At 48.4% G+C, this 16527-nt stretch overlaps 1 protein-coding gene across 2 annotated transcripts in view; it reads right to left on the bottom strand.

Moving 5' to 3' along the window:
• Positions 1-1922: 1922 nt before the first annotated feature.
• CDH3 (cadherin 3) overlaps positions 1923-16527 on the bottom strand; it is an 86926-nt gene continuing 72321 nt past the window's right edge. For both annotated transcript variants that reach the window (XM_032486616.1, XM_032486615.1), the window contains exons 5-16: positions 16272-16427; positions 16036-16180; positions 14572-14747; positions 13781-13909; positions 12536-12721; positions 10871-11112; positions 10343-10488; positions 9351-9575; positions 6245-6451; positions 4906-5036; positions 4391-4537; positions 1923-2801 (exon numbers count right to left, since the gene is read on the bottom strand). In XM_032486616.1, coding sequence (XP_032342507.1) covers positions 2592-2801; positions 4391-4537; positions 4906-5036; positions 6245-6451; positions 9351-9575; positions 10343-10488; positions 10871-11112; positions 12536-12721; positions 13781-13909; positions 14572-14747; positions 16036-16180; positions 16272-16427 — 2100 coding nt within the window. In that variant the 3' untranslated portion in view covers positions 1923-2591. The remainder of the gene's footprint in view (positions 2802-4390; positions 4538-4905; positions 5037-6244; positions 6452-9350; positions 9576-10342; positions 10489-10870; positions 11113-12535; positions 12722-13780; positions 13910-14571; positions 14748-16035; positions 16181-16271; positions 16428-16527) is intronic.

Below are 16527 nucleotides of genomic sequence, written 5' to 3'. Positions count from 1 at the left end.
GGATGATGGTGAGATTAAATAAATGCTAACTTAGCATCCAAACTGGGTGTGTTGGAGACAAGAAGGCAGCCTCCTTGTATGTCCTGTCATGAAAAGATAAAATGCAAAATGTGTGTGTAATGCACAGGGGGAAGAAAATACCAGAAGGATGCACACTCAGCTGTGGGAAGCGAACATTCAGGGGGTCCCCAGTGGTATGGCTGGACATATTCACATGGCTGACTATTCACAGTCAGCACTCACTCTGAGTGGTTAGCTCTGGTCACTTACTAGCTGCAGATACTTCAACTTCTTATTACAGGCCCTAAAGACCAGAGTCCATTTTGCAGCTGACAAGCAGGTTCAGAGTGAGAGAGTGAAGGAACATGCACCCCCATCACAGAGCCCAGGCTCGTTCTTTCCCAGCCACTCAGAGGCTGGTAGCTGGTTCTATCACCGAGGGAATCTGGATCCAGTCACAGAGACCAGGCTTGGCGAGGAAAGGCTGCTTTTGCTCCTCTACGCCCTCCAGAAATCTCAGGGGAGGAAGGCCAGCCTGAACACTGGCTGTTTGGTTTTATTATTAGTCTCAGCTGAAGATAGGGTTTCAGGCTTTATTCAGGCATCTCAGAGAGGAGTTTAAGATAAGGGGCAGCAGGTGTTGACTGGCAGAGACACCTAATCCTCCCCACACAACCTTATCAGCGACAGCAGCAGGGCCCTGCTAGAGGGGAAGCTGGGGCCGCAGGAGCAAGGGGCTGCAGCTCCTGACTGTGGGCCGAGGCACTACGGACCAAGGGTAGGTGAGGAAGTTTCTTACCCTACTTCGTTCTCTTTTGACTTCAGGGTTTGAGGCTTCATGGTACCCACAGCCGCATCCTTCAGAGTCTCAGTCTTAAACTCACGCATGCGTCAGAATCACTTGATTGCAGGGTCCTGCCTGCAGAGTTGGATTCGGCAGGTGATGCTGCCGCTGCTGGTCCATTTGGGGCACCATTGCTTTAAAGAATCAGGAAGGAAACACTGATTTCAACCTCAGCAATCCTTTCAGCTTCACTTCGGATTCTTTTATTTTGGTTCATTGCTTTGCTTTAATAAAGACACACATGGAATCCCTGCTGCTTCTTCATCCTTATTCCTGCACCTGTGCCCTGGTGTTGTCAGGAATGTTCCAGTTTCACTGACATCCTGGGTGAGTCCTCTAATTTTTTGTCTGGCTTGATTTTGAGGACGATCAGGTGTCATTTAAAACAAAAATATAATAAGGCCATTCTTGGAAGGAGGAAGATCCCCTCAGAGGGTGATTGTGAGGATTTGTTTAAAGGAAATCATTGAAGCTAAGTGCTCTCTGGGTCTAAAAAGTACTGAGTAAATGGTAGCTGTTACCAATGAACACAAATAGCACTTACTATGTGCCAGATATTAATTTACTTAGTCTCCACAAAATTCTCCTTTTTATACATGAAAAATCTGAGACAGGTAGAGGTTAAGCAACTTGTTTAGAAGTAGAAGGGCTGGATCCTCCCTAAACCCTTCCTTCGATGCAGAGCCCACAGCACAGAAGAGGAAACCTTCACGGACTGCACTACCTACGTGTGTAGTCGCTGGTCCAGAGAAGACCTGGCCTGCACCCCTGGTGGGGCTCAGCCCAGGTAAGGAAGTAATTGGTTCTCACACAGAGACAGCAACTCTGAATCTGTAGGGAGAAGGGCAGAAGGACTGCCCCTACTTGGGCCTGTAAACAAATCCTGAGCTTCCTCTAACAACCATCAGGAGGAAGCTGGGGTGAAGCCCGCAGGGCTAGAAGCACTTTCTGTGCCCTGCACAACTCTGAAAATTCTAGAAGCCGCTGAATTGTACACTTTAAATGGGTGAATGGTATGGTATGTGAATTATACGTCAATAAAGTTGCTAAAAAAAAAAAAAGAGTTCACTCCCCTGGCACCTCTGGGAAAAATTCCTTTAATAAAAAAGTTCTAGTACATTTACAGGATCGTTGTCACCCTTTGTCTACAACACTCGATAGGGAAAATAAAAAATAAAGCACAACCTAGACGCGCTCAGTATAAAAACGCAGTAATCCATTCAAACAGGAGGCCTTGGGGCTCGGGGATGAGAGAGAAATGTGTGAGGGCACCTGAGCCAGGCAGCTCTGGCCTGGGCCTCTGGAGGACTCCAGGGGACGGTTGAGGACCCGCCTCTTTTTGAAAATAGCATCAAAAAAAAAAAAAAAAATCCAGATTGCAATAAGAGGCCTCTTTGTAAGGAGAAGGGTCCATTCTAGAGAGAATGTCGTCATGGGGGCGTCAGAGTCGTTCCAGGCCCAGGACACAGAGCTGAGTGTTTTATGGCAGGGACAGACTCTGGAAATTCGGCATCCCTGGCCTAGGCTAGGAGGTTTTCATTGTTGAAATCAAACTGCTCACATCCCTCCATTCTGAAAGGTGTAGAAACCTGCCCCTTCAATGTCAGAGGTGAGGCTTCTTCCCTCCACATTGCTAAGGCCACTTCTCAACGAGCTCCACAGTCCTTGGCTGAGGTGGGGACTGAGATCCCTTGGAGGTGCAGCTGCAGCCTGGCGCTTAGTCCCTGGCCATGCTGGCAGGGGGGGCCTAGTCGTCCTGGCCCCCACCGTACATGTCTGCCAGCTTCTTGAAGCGGCTGCCCCACTCGTTCAGATAGTCGTAGTCCTGGTCCTGGTCAGAGGCCGAGGAGGTGAGGGAGCTCAGGGAGGCGGCATCGGAGCCACTGCCCTCGTAGTCGAACACCAACAGGGAGTCGTAGGGCGGAGCCGTGGGGTCCGTGTTGGCTGCTTTCAGGTTCTGCCAGACAGAGAGAGCAGGACAGACAGAGAGCAGGTGGTTCGAGATGCGGGATCAGACATGGGGCAGCCACGAGAGCTCAGGCCAGTTAGTTCACCTGGCTGAGGCTGTATGTCCTCATCTGCGAAGCCATTTCCCTCCTCCCTTATGGATTTGGAGGTTGAAAATGAAATAATGCACACAAATCCTTAGCACAGGGCCCAGCCTACAGCTAGTGCTCGGTGCGACTGGCCGGCGGTTCAGGGTGGGGACCCTACAATCAGCTTGTCACCACTCAGACGTCACACACTTGTGTGTAAACTTGGGCAAGCCTCTTAACCTCTTGATGCCTTTTTCCCCTCGTCTCCAAAATGAGGAGACTTCACATAGTTTCAGAAGAATAAATGAATCTATGTAAATATAAAAGCACTTATTAGAATAGTACCTGGCATACAGTGGAACACTATTTCCTTATTTGTACAATAAAGAAAACAATAGGATTCCTACACTGCAGGGTTGATGCAGATATTAAATGAGGCAGTATTTGTAAGCCATCTGACACAGACATTCTGGAAACTGTCTTTATCTAAGTGGAAAGAAAATCTCCTGGTGTCTGGCTCCAAGGCACGGTTGCCCTGAACAGCTTTCCCAAGATGCTTTTGTTTTTGCACAGGACTCTCAAATATGCTCAGGTTAAAGAACAGAGTCTCACCACAGCCTATTTCTAGAAAGCAAGAAGGGTAATAAGGGTTCAAGCCAAAGTGAGGTTTCCTGACCACCCATCGAGCCCTGAGCCCACTGTTGCTTCCTTGCACTCCCTCCCTCCCTCTTTTGAAAACCCCCTTTTACTGATTGCTGTTGAAGTACCACGCTGCATTAGGCTCATATCCTATATCCTATGTACCTACGTTGTGGATCTCACAACCCTAGCTGTCTATTTGATTTCTTTCAGGAGCTAAAAAAATATTTCAAAGCCTAAAGAAAAAAAAAGAAAGGATGTCTGAGTCGTCCCAGGAACTGACATTTTTTCAAAGTTCCTCAGATAAATCAAACATGTGACCAGAACTGAGACTACTGGAGACCCTTAGCTATTAGCAACAACAGTTATCATTCCCTAATATACGTTAGGTGCCAGGCCATTGGTTCTCAAATTTAAATTACCTGGGAATCTTTAAAAAATTTCAAAGCCCTGGCCATATCCAGGTCAATTAAATCACAACCATGGAGGTGAGCTGGAGGGATCAGGAGTTTTTAAAGTTTCCCAAAAGATTCTGTGCTAGCACTGTTTACCCAATCCTTAAAGCAACCTATAAAAGAGGTTCCCAACTTTGCTCCACATTGGAATCACTTGAGATCTTTAAAAATTCAAACCGAGGTATTCTGGCTCCAGAGTTTACTCCTAATAACCACAATATTTGAATAAATAATTCCTGACCTATTCTTAACCACTCTGAAACTTAGCGTTTTATGGAGGAAACAGAAGCCCAGAAGTCCACACAGCTGGTTGAGTCAGGATTTGAACGCAGAGCCAAGACTCAAAGCCCATGCTTTCTCTTGTGCGGCTAGTGCTTGAACAAAGAGCTGCCCTAGGCTGGTCCCCCACGCCTCACCTCGATGATGAAGTTGCCGATTTCATCTGGGTTGGCTGGACGTGGACGGTACAAGGGTGTAGGGATGAAGGTTGGAGCCACATCGTTGCGGAGAACCACCTCAGGCCGGGCCTCCAGACCCCGGTGGAGTTGGGTGATGTCATAGTCCTTTATGAAAGTGAAGGAGGGTGTAGGATTGAGTAGGGCCCTCCTACTCCCTTCCATCAACATTTCACCCCACTTCCGTACATTTGGATGTCCTGGTTCATGGGTAGGTCTTAGAAGATAGATCACGTCAGATTTCTGAAATCCCTAGTTTCCACACCCCCTCCTCCCAAATTAAGCGCAGTCTCCAGGTCACACTGGCTGGGGCCAAAGAGACTAGAGCAGTGGACAAGAGAACCTCTCAGAAGACTGATGCTTCAGGCCAGGGTCTGGTCAGCATAGCTAACATGGTTAGTTGGTTGACCCAACCGTCCCTGCCAGTAGCCCTGGGGGCATCTACCTCCCGACCCCCAGACCTCCCAGTGTCCCACCTGGTCCTCCTCGCCACCCCCTTCTTCGCCATAGTAGAAGACATTGTCACGGGTGTCGTCTTCTGGGAGCAGAAGGGGCTCCTTGATCTTCCGCTTCTTTCTCACCAAAAACAGGAGCACCAGCAGGAGGACTGCAAGAGTTGGGGAGTATGAATATTCACCCCCAACAACCATATGGCTGGCCAGGACCCCCAAACCACCTAATTTTAGACCCCTCCACTCAGTAGCCAGAGCTTAACACACTTCAATGGCTCCCTGGCACCTAGGAAAGCCCCCCGTACAGTCTGTTCAGTAGATGTCCTATAAAATTCAAGTCAGATCTCATGAATCCTCTGCTCCAAACCTTCTGTGACTTCCCATTTCACCCACAGTCCTTACTATAACCCACCAGGTCTAACACAATGCTCCACTACCCATCACCTCTCTGACCTCATTTCCAACTCTTTTCCCTCTTGCTTGTTCCAGCCCAGCCATTGCTGTTTCCACACACAGCACAGAGCTGCCTCAGGGTCTTTGCACTTGCTGTTTCCTAGATCACTTCCTCAGCTCTTTCAGGTCTTTACTCCAATGTCCCCTTCTCAGCAAGGCTGCTCTTGCCCATCCTCCTTAACATGGCAGACCTCTTGCCCCCACTTTCTTTTTCTCCATAGCAACACCTATTTCCCTACCAGATTATTTGTTGTCTGCTGTCTGCTCGGGAAAGCAAGCTTCAAGGCGGCAGGGACTGGTCTGGTTTGTTAAGTGTTGCACCCCCAGAGCCTAACACAGTGCTTGGTACATGCTATGATGATTACTTAAAGCTTGCTCTTGTTGTATTTATAACTCATTGAATGTGTGTTTTCTGTGTAAGGACAATTCAGAGTGGAAAAAGCAAATGTGATAGATTCTACCTTTAGAGCAAAGAAGTTAGTTTTTAACAAAACTTTTCTGCTCACTAGACCAGTGGCTCTCAGGCTCTAACGTGCATCAGAATCCTCCAAAGGCTTGCTAAGCACAGACTACCTGGCCTTACCCCTAGGTTTCTGAATCAGTCGGTCAGGAGTGGACAGAGAACTGGCCTTTCTAACAAATTCCTGGTAATGCTAATGCTGTTGGTCTGGAGACCACAACTTCAGAGCTGCCGATCTCATCTCTAGATGACATGGCGGAAGGCCCAGTTTGCTCACCACTGTGTCCCCAAAGCCTGGCACCTTCAGAAGCTCCCAAACATCTATGGACTGAATGACACTCCTGGAATTGAGTATAAGGAACAGATGGGCAATGTCATTCCTCAAAGTTCAGGGTAGAATCAGGTCTTCTAACCTGAACCCTGAGGATGGGGGCAGGCGTTGGTACTCACGCAGCAGAGCCAGGACAGCACCCAGGATGGGGAGGAGGAAGCCCCCCTTCCAGGGTTTGGGGCAGGTCTCCACGTGGCCGTGGCAGTCGCACACAGTGGCGCTGATCACCGTCAGCTGTTCCTTATTGCCGTGGTCAGACAGAGAAAGGTGCACATCATATGTGTCTTGCTTCAGGAACTTCTTCAGGGACAAGGCCACTGTGTCTCCTGCAGTGGACAGATAATTATTCACCTTGGGAGACCACAAATGGTGGGAACTGAACATGCCATGACGGAGGTGTGGGAAGGTAGCCTCTGCATCTGTGCAACAGGGAGCAATATCCCCAAAGCACATTTATGCCAAGTGTTGAAAACTGATATTCAGCCAAAGCCAAATTCACCACTGCAGAAAGGATTATTTGGATAGAAGAAGAAATTCATCACTTTAATTATTAAAAAATCAATAATCACAATATTTTTAAAATACGAAGTTTTTAAAAAGTCATGGTATGCAGGGCCAGTAATTTTCAGCACTATTTGTTGCTAGACTGTCCTTTGCCTCAAAATCAATCAACCAATCAAACCACAACACATTGTTCTTCCTAAGAGATAGCTAACCCAATCATTTAATGTTTACATTAAATGGCTGTTTTCCTATTCGAAATTTTACTATCTTTTATTATTGCAGCTTTTTGCTCTTGAGATATTAAGTATGTTTATACATCAATCATATAATAGAATTTTATTATCTGAAACCCTGATACTGCTGTGTGAACATTAATTTTTTTCTAATGGAGGTACTGGGGATTGAACCCAGGACCTCACACATGCTAAGCACATACTCTACCGCTGAGCTATACCTCCTCCCTCTGTAAGCATCATTTATTACTAAATCCAAATTCACAGGACTTGGTGATATAACTGACGTTGCTAAGCAGATCAGAAAGAGTGCTAACCTGTGTTATCACAGCATTAGTGACTGCACTGTTCAGAGATGCCAGCAACGAGGCTGCAACAGGCACGGTGCCAACTGGCCCTCAAAGCATTACAGAGCCTCTAAATGCCAGCAGTGTCCCCTCCTATCACTGGGGCAATCAAAAACAATGCCGTGTTTCTAGCCCACTCACCCTCAGGCTTGCTGGCCTGTTTCAGCACTGACTTCCATCCATTCTTAGTTCAAAGGCCCTGCACACTCACTAGCCGTTCTTAGTAAAAAAGCCAGATGGGAAAATGCACCACGTTCCCATTCAGTAATGGCAGGCAGAGACAGCTCTGCAGGCTGTTTGGTCTACCACATGAAGAAGCCAATGTATTTCACCAAAATATCCCTCCTACCACCCTGTTCCCATGCTGGAGGGCTGACTTCTCAGCTGACGATGGTGATGGTGGTGCTGTTGGCAGTGGTGACTGAATTGATACTCCCTACGTGCCAAGCTCAACTCTGATCTTCACCTCAACTATAAGAGGAAGGTTCTGTTATCTTCATTTTGCAAATGCAGACACTGAAGCTTAGGGAGGTCAAGTAATCAGCCTGAGTTCATACAGGGGTAGAGTCTGGATTAATTTCTCTGACAACAGGACATGGTCGGATAGAACAACAACAAGAACCTGGTTCTTAAAACCAAGAACCAGGTGTCAATGCTATTATCAGGTGTTGGTACCACTGGGCTTTGTGCATAATACTCACACTTGGCAGAGCCAGATCTGTGACTGTCTGGGAAATAGCACATCTACTGAGCACTGATATACCAGACTAGATGCCCTTCATGTACTCACTTAATCTTCACAGTGACTGTATGGAGTAGGTACAATTATTGGCCCCATTCTATAGGTGGGGAAACTGAAGAAGAGTGAGGTTTAGTCACTTGCCCAGTTGGGTTTGAAACCAAGGCATTCTGGCTCCAGAGCCTAAGCTCTACAGTCAGGGAGGGAAGAGATGGCTTCTAGGCCACAAGGGGGTGACAGGAGACCAACTTGGGGTCCCCCAAGGAAAGATGCTGGACACACATACCCAAATCACTGGAATCATAAAAATGAGACAATGTGCATGTCTGAAGCAGGTCTCCCGAAACTCTTCTGGGCGGGGCTCAGCAGCAGTAACAGAGACTGGACATTTGGTTACTTTGGGGCAGAACTTGGATGTGCTAGTTCCCCATTTCCCTCCTGGGGGACTGTGGTCCCAACAGGGAGGGAGAGACATTTTAAACCAGAGTGACCAGTGTTTCTCCAGGGGCCTTACTGTCACTTCGGGCTGGATCTGCCTTTCTCACACACCTGGGTCCTCACCTTGATGCTAGTTAAGACCCCTCTCCAGTCCTGTGACAATTAAAAAAACCCCTGAAGACTGAGAAGCTCCAGGGGGATGGGAAAGACAAAGGCCGTGGAGGTGGATGGGAGCCAGGGTGCAGGGCCCAGGGACCTCGGCTTCAACTTCTGCTCCACCACTTACCCACACTGCCCCTGGGCGCACTATCTAACCTCTCTGAGCCTCGTTCTCATCTGTAAACAGGGCTAAAAATACTGACCACATTGGGTGGTAGAAATCTTAAATAAGGAAAAGTAGAAAAAGCATCTTGCGTATCTCCATGGTTCAGTAAGTGGAAGCAGAGCATCTTGGTAAATCAGACTGCCTGCATTCCAACCCTAGTGCCATCATTTTCTAGCCATAATGCCCTGGCAAGATATTTAAGCGTCTGTAAGCCCTGGTTTCCTCATCTGCAAAATGGGTGCCCATACATGTATGTGTGTGATAAGAGTACCTTTTTCACAGGGTTGTTGTGAGGATTAAATACCCTAATCTATCAAGTGTCTGAAGTGGCATCCAGCACAAAGCAAGCACACTCATGCATGTTAGCTATTATCACCGTGCTGGAGTCTGACTCTTACTGTGTGATACTGAGTCATGCCCCCTCTTTCTCCAGGCCTCAGTTTTTCCAACTGTACAGGAAGGTGGTTAGGCTAGCATAGCTTTAAGGGCTCCTGTGGAATCCCAAAGGCTTATACTAAGTTAATAAACAGCATTTGATTGATGTTCTTGAGGAGACTGTTAACTGGGTGACCCACAAGATGCTGGGGCAGGAAAGCATGACGGGTCCTGGTATGGGGCCTGCCACCACCACTCAGTTACCTTTCTCATTGATCTCTGCCGTCCAGTAGATGTCCGAGTCGTGTGTGAGCTGGGCCTGGAAAGGGGAGGTGTGAGGGGACAGGTCCTTGTCTGTGATGTTCAGCACTTGGGGCACAGGGCTCTGGTTGCAGATGATGATCTGACGGGGCTCAGGGACTGGGCCATGGTCGTTGACGTCCATCAGTGTTAGCAGGAGGGTCCCTGTGCCAGTGGTGGGAGGGCTCCCTGTTCATAATCACACACACGACCCCTTTTCAGCATCTGCCCTTGGTTGTTTTGATGAATCAATGTTAAGCTCCCCTAGGACCTACCTAGTCCTCAAGGAGAGTCCTCTTTACTGCCCAGCTGTCACCTTTCAAGAGCCTCTATGCCCTGGCTTCATTATAGATCAAACCAGTGACATGGCAATCATGCCATCATTCTCATTTTGTGTTCACAGCAGACATCACTGATTATAGCACAGTTGTGGCCACTTCATCCAGACAGCCAATGTCAATCTATCACAAAGAGAACCCTATTGGCCACCTCAGGGCTGATGCAGTGTTTGCTGATCAGCTTCAGTAAGTTTCAGTTCACAGCCCCGCAGTAACTTCTTGCCTGCCTCCAGGCCTTGGCTCAGCATGTGTCAAGTGGATATGGCGATTACATCATAACCCCCAATCCTGTCCTGGTGTGATATCACTAATCAATCATGGCACTTTCCAGGCAGCCCCTCTCAATCAACCATAAGGGGAAACCAACAGGCCAGTTCAGGGCTCAGTGAACCACAAACTTAGGCTGAAAGAAATCTTCAGGACGTCTCCTTACTCCTGCATCTTAGGGAAACTAGAACCATGGCCATCCAACTCTAGGACCAGTCTTTAAAAGACTCCTGAGAGACCCCTTTGACCTTCCAGATAGGATTGTTGACACCCCTTCCCCACACCATACTCTGCCTGTGGAGGGGATGTGCTGCTTGGGCCCACACGGAGGGGCTGGGAGGAAACTCTCACCATCGTCTGTGGCCAAGACCATGACTTCGTAGATATTGTTCCTCACAAACTGCTCATCTTCACGGTCCAAGACCCCCATGGCAGTTACCTGCCCACTGTCTGGGTCCATCGCTAGCCACCCTGCCGGGTCTCTCAGGATGTGGTAGCTGGAGCAGAAAAGTTGAGAAAAATCATACCCAGAATACCTAGAGTTCTGATGTCGTCATTCAAAGCCTCCTCATGCTAACAGGCAGGTGGTGTCATGGGACCCAGGGCTCCTAAGTGGGAATCACGTGGAAAATGGACTTCACCCCTAAATGGAAGTCTGGGCAGACGGTAGGGGGCCCAGTAGGGGGCCTGGGAGGGACACATGAGAGGGAGTGGGAACATCTGCCCCCTGAACTTCAGAGGGTAGGAAGGGAAGGCCCTGTGCCAGGGTGATGTTCAAAATACTCAACAGTCTTTATGGTAATTAGTACAAACGCTGGTTGTAATAACCCATCCAATAACCTGTGCATTAGGCTGAGTTTGAGCCCGGATCCTGCATACCTGATCTTCTGACTCCCCTTGTCAGGGTCCCGGGCGGTGTAGGTGCAGACAAACTCCCCGATGGAGATGCCCTCCTGGACCTCAATGACTTTGGAGGGTGGGACAAACACAGGTGCCTCATTCACATCCTTCACCTGGACCACTATGGTGGCAGTGGAAGTTGGGAGCTTCACCACAAAGGGAGCCTCGTTGGTCACTTCGACATATAGGGTGTGCTGGTTTTTGGCCTCAAAATCCAAGCCCTGGGAGAGAAGAAGAAGGGGGATGTGAGCCGCCATTTTGTGAAGAGACCCCATGCAGTACTGAGATGTCAGAAGGGTCCACAGTGAGGGGCTGGAGGCCCCCACCAGCAACAATGCTCCCCTTTCCCGATTCCATAGAGCCTCCTGCATTTCCTGAGCAGACATCCAGTGGGGCCTCTCAGACCACCCCAAAAGCAACTAAACTAGTAAGCCCTAGAACTGGTTCTCAATGGGGTCATGACTCCCTCAGAGGGTGCTCTAGAAGCTTGGTGAAGGTAGTTCTGGTTGTTATAACGACTGGGTATGCCACCGGCATTTACAGGCTGGGGAGGCTGGGACACAAAGAACTGCCCCATATTCCACATGACTTGCCAGAATCCTCTTGAACATTTATGTATTCATGGCTGTGAAGTTGTGCAGTTATAGTCTAGAACGTGTTTTACATACAAAGCAAGTTTCTGGTGTGGTTTTAATATACATTGAGTGTTCTAGGAATGCAGCTTCTGAGGGGAGCTTGTAATTAGATTTGTTTAGGCCTTTCCCAAAGTTGTTCACTTCCTGTTCTGGAAAGACATCAGTACCACCTGTGGTATGAGTTGCCAGAGCAACATACGGTATCCACCTTTGGACAACTCTGCAAAGAGATGCAAGAAGCTGACCACTTCATTACGTTTGTAGTGTAGTTGTACCCAAAGGTTTACATATGGAAATATTTTATTATCAGTAACTTTTCCTGTAAAATTCTCCTGTATTTTACAATTGGTGCATTCTATTTTTCTAGAACTTATGTAAGTTAGAGAAGTTATATTATAAATGAAATTCATTTCACAACGTGAAAGGGGCATTACAAAGTTTTTGTTGCAAGGAGGGGATGGTTTTTAAAGTACTATATAAAGTCCTGCTTCTCAAACTAGGCCATTCTTCAAAATAAACCAGGAGGTAAAATAAATCAAAGGAAGATTAGGCCCATCTTCTTGAAGCATCAATTTTATTCAAAGACCTTTTGAAAGGCAAGGGTATACCTAACTACTAAGCAATTTAAAACATTTTACTATCCAAACACCTAGACATGAATTACGGATTGAATGCAAAATTAGCAAGGATTCTAATAAACAGAGACCCTGTGTGTGAGACAGACTGGGAGAAGCCACTGGACACTGGGACCTGGGAGGAGGAGCCCCAGTGATATGCCTCAATTAGATCAGTGAATCTTATCTGTTTTATGAATGGGGTCCCTGGGTAAGATTTAGTTTGAACAAAGAAATTCCCAACACAAGAAGGATGGGAAAATGTTGGAAACCACTGGTCTGGTATACTCCCTGGTGAGTGGTCCAAGATATGTGTCCCAAGACTGGTGGTATTTCCTGGTCCTAGACCTGACCACCCCAGGTGTGGCCCTTGTGTAAAGCCAAAACTGACTCACCTTCTTGGTTGTCAGGATACCCTGGTTGCTCTCGGGGTGGGTGGTGATGGTAAAATGGTCCCCGTTGTCACCTTCCACAATGCGGTAGGTGGCACGCCATGCCGGGGAGTTGGGAGCATCCAGATCAGTCACTGTCAGCCTCTGCACCTCATGACCCACTGCATTCTCAGGCACATGGGCTTCGTACTGTCAGCGTGGAAGCACAGCATAGTCAGAGCAGAGAGACTGACCACCCTGAGAGACAGTTCCACTCTTTATTAGTTATGAATCCTCCATCAAGCTCCAGGGGAGCTCCACACCACTCACCCTTTCCGGGACTGTGCAACCCAGGGTTTCAGGGCATGCACAGATGCAGAACATCCTGAGAGTCAGCCTCACGCCTGCTGGGACAGACCACAGCAATCTTGGGCCTATACTCCCTACACCCAGGGATCTGATGCTCCAGGAATCGCACTCATTTGGGTTCCCAAGCCCTGGCCATGAGTAGCCACATATGTCTAGCAGAGATCAGAAAGGTGTAGGGAAGGGGGGAGGGTATAGCTCAAGTGGTAGAGTACATGTTTAGCATGCACAAGGTCCTGGGTTCAATTTCCAGTACCTCCTCTAAAAATAAATAAACCTAATCCTCTGCCCACCCCCGACAATAAATAAACAAATAAAATAATACAATAAATAAATATTTTAAAAAAAGAAAGGCATAAGGAAGGCAGCAAGAAGGACTAGGTGCCTGGTTGCTCTGGGGCACTGACCAGGAACTTTTCTGGAAATTCTGGAACAGGTGGCAAAGAGGGAGAACTCAGCTGTTCAGAACAAATTTGTAATCAGGCCTAAGTAACTGATCAGCCAGTTACCTAAAGATGGAAGGGGTGGGTATCATCTTGACTGTCATGTGGAGTATAATGCATTCACTAGGGGAAGGTGGGCAGGTATAGGTGTGAGGCAAATTAGAAGACTTCACATCGACAGAGATTTTCATGTTGAGCACTTATATACTGGGGATGGTGTTAAGAACTATACATAGATTATTTCATTTAAAACTCAGAACAATCAAGCAAGTATTATCATTGTCTCCCTTTCACAGGTTAGGAAATGGGGCTCAGAGGTCAGGTAGTTCACCTAAGGTCACATAGCTAGTAAGAGCTGGGACTGGGACTTGAAGCAGTCCTAGGCTGGTTCTGGAGTTACATCAGGAAGGAAAACCTTAGTCCTTCATCATCTGTTGAGGGAAGAAGGAAAGGGCATTACCTTCTGGGGATCAAATATGGGAGCATTGTCATTGGCATCAAGGATTTCCACCATGGCCACTGCCGTGGTGCTGGAGCCGTCCCCATCCATGTCCGTAGCCTGAATGGTCAGTGTGTACTCAGGGACTCTCTGGAGAGAAAGGGAGAGCAGAAGTCCACTGAGTTTAGTCTGAGGGGCCCCACAGCCTTGGGTCCATGTGGAAGGGAGGGGAATGTTTCTCCCTCTCAGTGTTCTCTTGACTTCCAACCCACTGCTCGCCCACCACAGGAAAGACCAGAAGCAAAGGGTGGAGGGGGAGGGAACCTCAGATCTAAATGATTCTCTGGGGCCTGTCATGAGGTGGAGCCTGGGCATTGCCTCCTGACCCTGGGCGGATGCAGAATGGGAGCTTTAAGCGGGGATTTGGGCAAAGGTATTAATTAGGAAATAGGAGGCAACTCTAATATCCACAGAGCTAATTCTACTTTGTGGCACACGAGGGACAAATCTGGACAATGTGCATGCTAAGTGAGCCATTCTGAGAGGAAATGAGAAAACCGACAGAAAATATCAAACGTCTGCATTTTATAGCTGCCTCCTCAGCCTTAATGAGATCGTATGGCAACATGCCAGCGGCCCATGGTGCTGTGGGACATCAACATGGAACAGAGCAGCAGCCGTTCCCAGATGACTAGGGTCCCCACTGCTCTGTCTTGGGCTCTGCAGGGCAGGGACAGGCACTGCTGCTCTAGGTGTCAGGCCCTGGCCTAGGCCAGCCTGGGTGGGCAGGACCTTCTTGAAGGGCCCCTTACCTCCCGGTCCAGGCCACTGGAGATGACGCTGATGGTACCCGTGCTCCGGTGGACCGTGAACATGAGGTCATGCGGGTCCTTTGGCTCTTGGCCATGGATGGAGTACGCAACCACCCCATTGTAGGTGGTGATGGCATCATCCTCATCCGTGGCTGTCACCTGCATCACGGAAGTGCCTGGGGTGGAGGGGGAGAAGTGCTGAGGAGCGAGCACCTTTCCCTCCTGCTCTGATCCCAGCCTCACTCACTTCGGGAACTCTGAGGGGCTCCACCTTGCTCATCAGCTTGGCCCCATCTTCCATTTGTGGCAGAGATTGCTAGTTGGTGCCCATTTCCCATTCTCCTCTTGTTTCTTAGAAACATAATCCTCATAGTCATTCTAGGCTGGGCACAGGCCCACCAGGAACCAACACTGTTCCCCATCTCTTCTTGCAGCTGGCTGTGGCCATCAGACTGAGTTCTGCTGAATGGGAGATACAGCTTTGGGGGAAGTGTTTTTCTGAGTAAAGGGCTTATTCTCCCCACCCCTCCCCTCCTTCCAGATGTAATGGTTGGAGCTTCAGCAGCAACCATGAAGTAATCTTGGGAACAAAGCCAAAACAGCAGAGCAACAAGATAGAAGGAACCTAGGTCTCCCACACTTTAAAGCACCACAGCCTGAATTGACTGCCTCTGGGCTTCCTGAATACAAGCCAGAACAAGGCTCCATCTTGTTGAAGGTACTGTTTTTCCTTCTGGAAATGTCTGATATCAGCAGCCTAACCAATTCACACTTCTCTGTAAATCTCTATAACTCACAGAAGGAGAAAAAGGAGGAACCCTCACCAGCAGCACCTGTCTTCGAGGTCATTAACATGTACCTAGTTCTCTGGTTTTTTGCAGCCCCTCGCACCCTCTTCCCTAGCCTGACAATACATTTCTACTCTCTGTAACCACGTTCGAACACCTCCCAGCCTGTGCCGCCCTCCTTGCAGCTGCCATTTCCCCAAAGAACCTCCTGTCAGGTGCTTCTTATCACTCAGCAATAGGCATGTGTTACTTCTAATCGTCACAGTTCTTTAATGTTGATGTTAATCCTATTTTCAGATGTGAAGACTGAGGCTCAGAGGTCAGGACCTTGCCCAGGATCACAGCAGGTAAAGAGGCAATATCCAGATTCAAATTTAGGTCTTTGCAGCTCTGAAGCTACTGATTCCCACAACTGGCTGATCCTCCTAAGTGTCTGGAAATTTTTCATATATACAGATTCCAGAGCTCTACTCCAGGACCATTCTTATTCAGGGATTTGGGGATGGATTTTTAAGGAGATCCCAAGTGATCTGATGCACAGACCAGGAAATCAGGTGTGAAGGGTTCCTCCAGCCTTTAAGGGTCTGGGCTGCCACCCAGATCATTCCAGAGGTTGATCCAAGGCCAGACCTGGGCCCAGCAGACCTCTATAGCTGTCCCTCCCTAGTTCTCTTACCAGGTAGTACCCCTTCCAAGACACTTCCTCTGAAAACATCCTGGGTGAACTTGGGCTTGTGGTCGTTCTGGTCTGTTACAATGATGGAGATGTTCATGGGCTCTTCCACAGAGGCACCGTTCTCTGATACAGCATGGCCAAAGAGCTGTGGGTACACAGGTCTGGGGTCAGCCTGGTGCTGCTTTCTCCACCAGGCCTGGGGTCCCACTACTCATTGGATGCTAAAGGTTACTTGCCTCATACTTGGCAATCTTCTCCCGGTCCAGTGGCTTATTCAACAACAACCAGCCTGTTTCCTTCTCTATGGTGAAGACACCCTCAGGGGGGCTGTCTGCCCCAGGTCCTGTGATGCTGTAGAAAATCTTGGTGCCTCTGTCCTTATTAGATTTAAGCTGGAGGCAAAAGAAAACGGCAGCTGACTAAGTGACAAACATCTCACGATCACAGCAAAGAACCCTCTGTGGGGAGGGCTGCAGAGGCACTGCCTGATCA

Source organism: Camelus ferus, chromosome 9 (assembly GCF_009834535.1).
Source record: "Camelus ferus isolate YT-003-E chromosome 9, BCGSAC_Cfer_1.0, whole genome shotgun sequence".
Classification (NCBI taxonomy): domain Eukaryota; kingdom Metazoa; phylum Chordata; class Mammalia; order Artiodactyla; family Camelidae; genus Camelus; species Camelus ferus.
The sequence above is the reverse complement of the archived record's forward strand: the minus strand, read 5'-3'. Positions and strand labels throughout refer to the sequence as shown.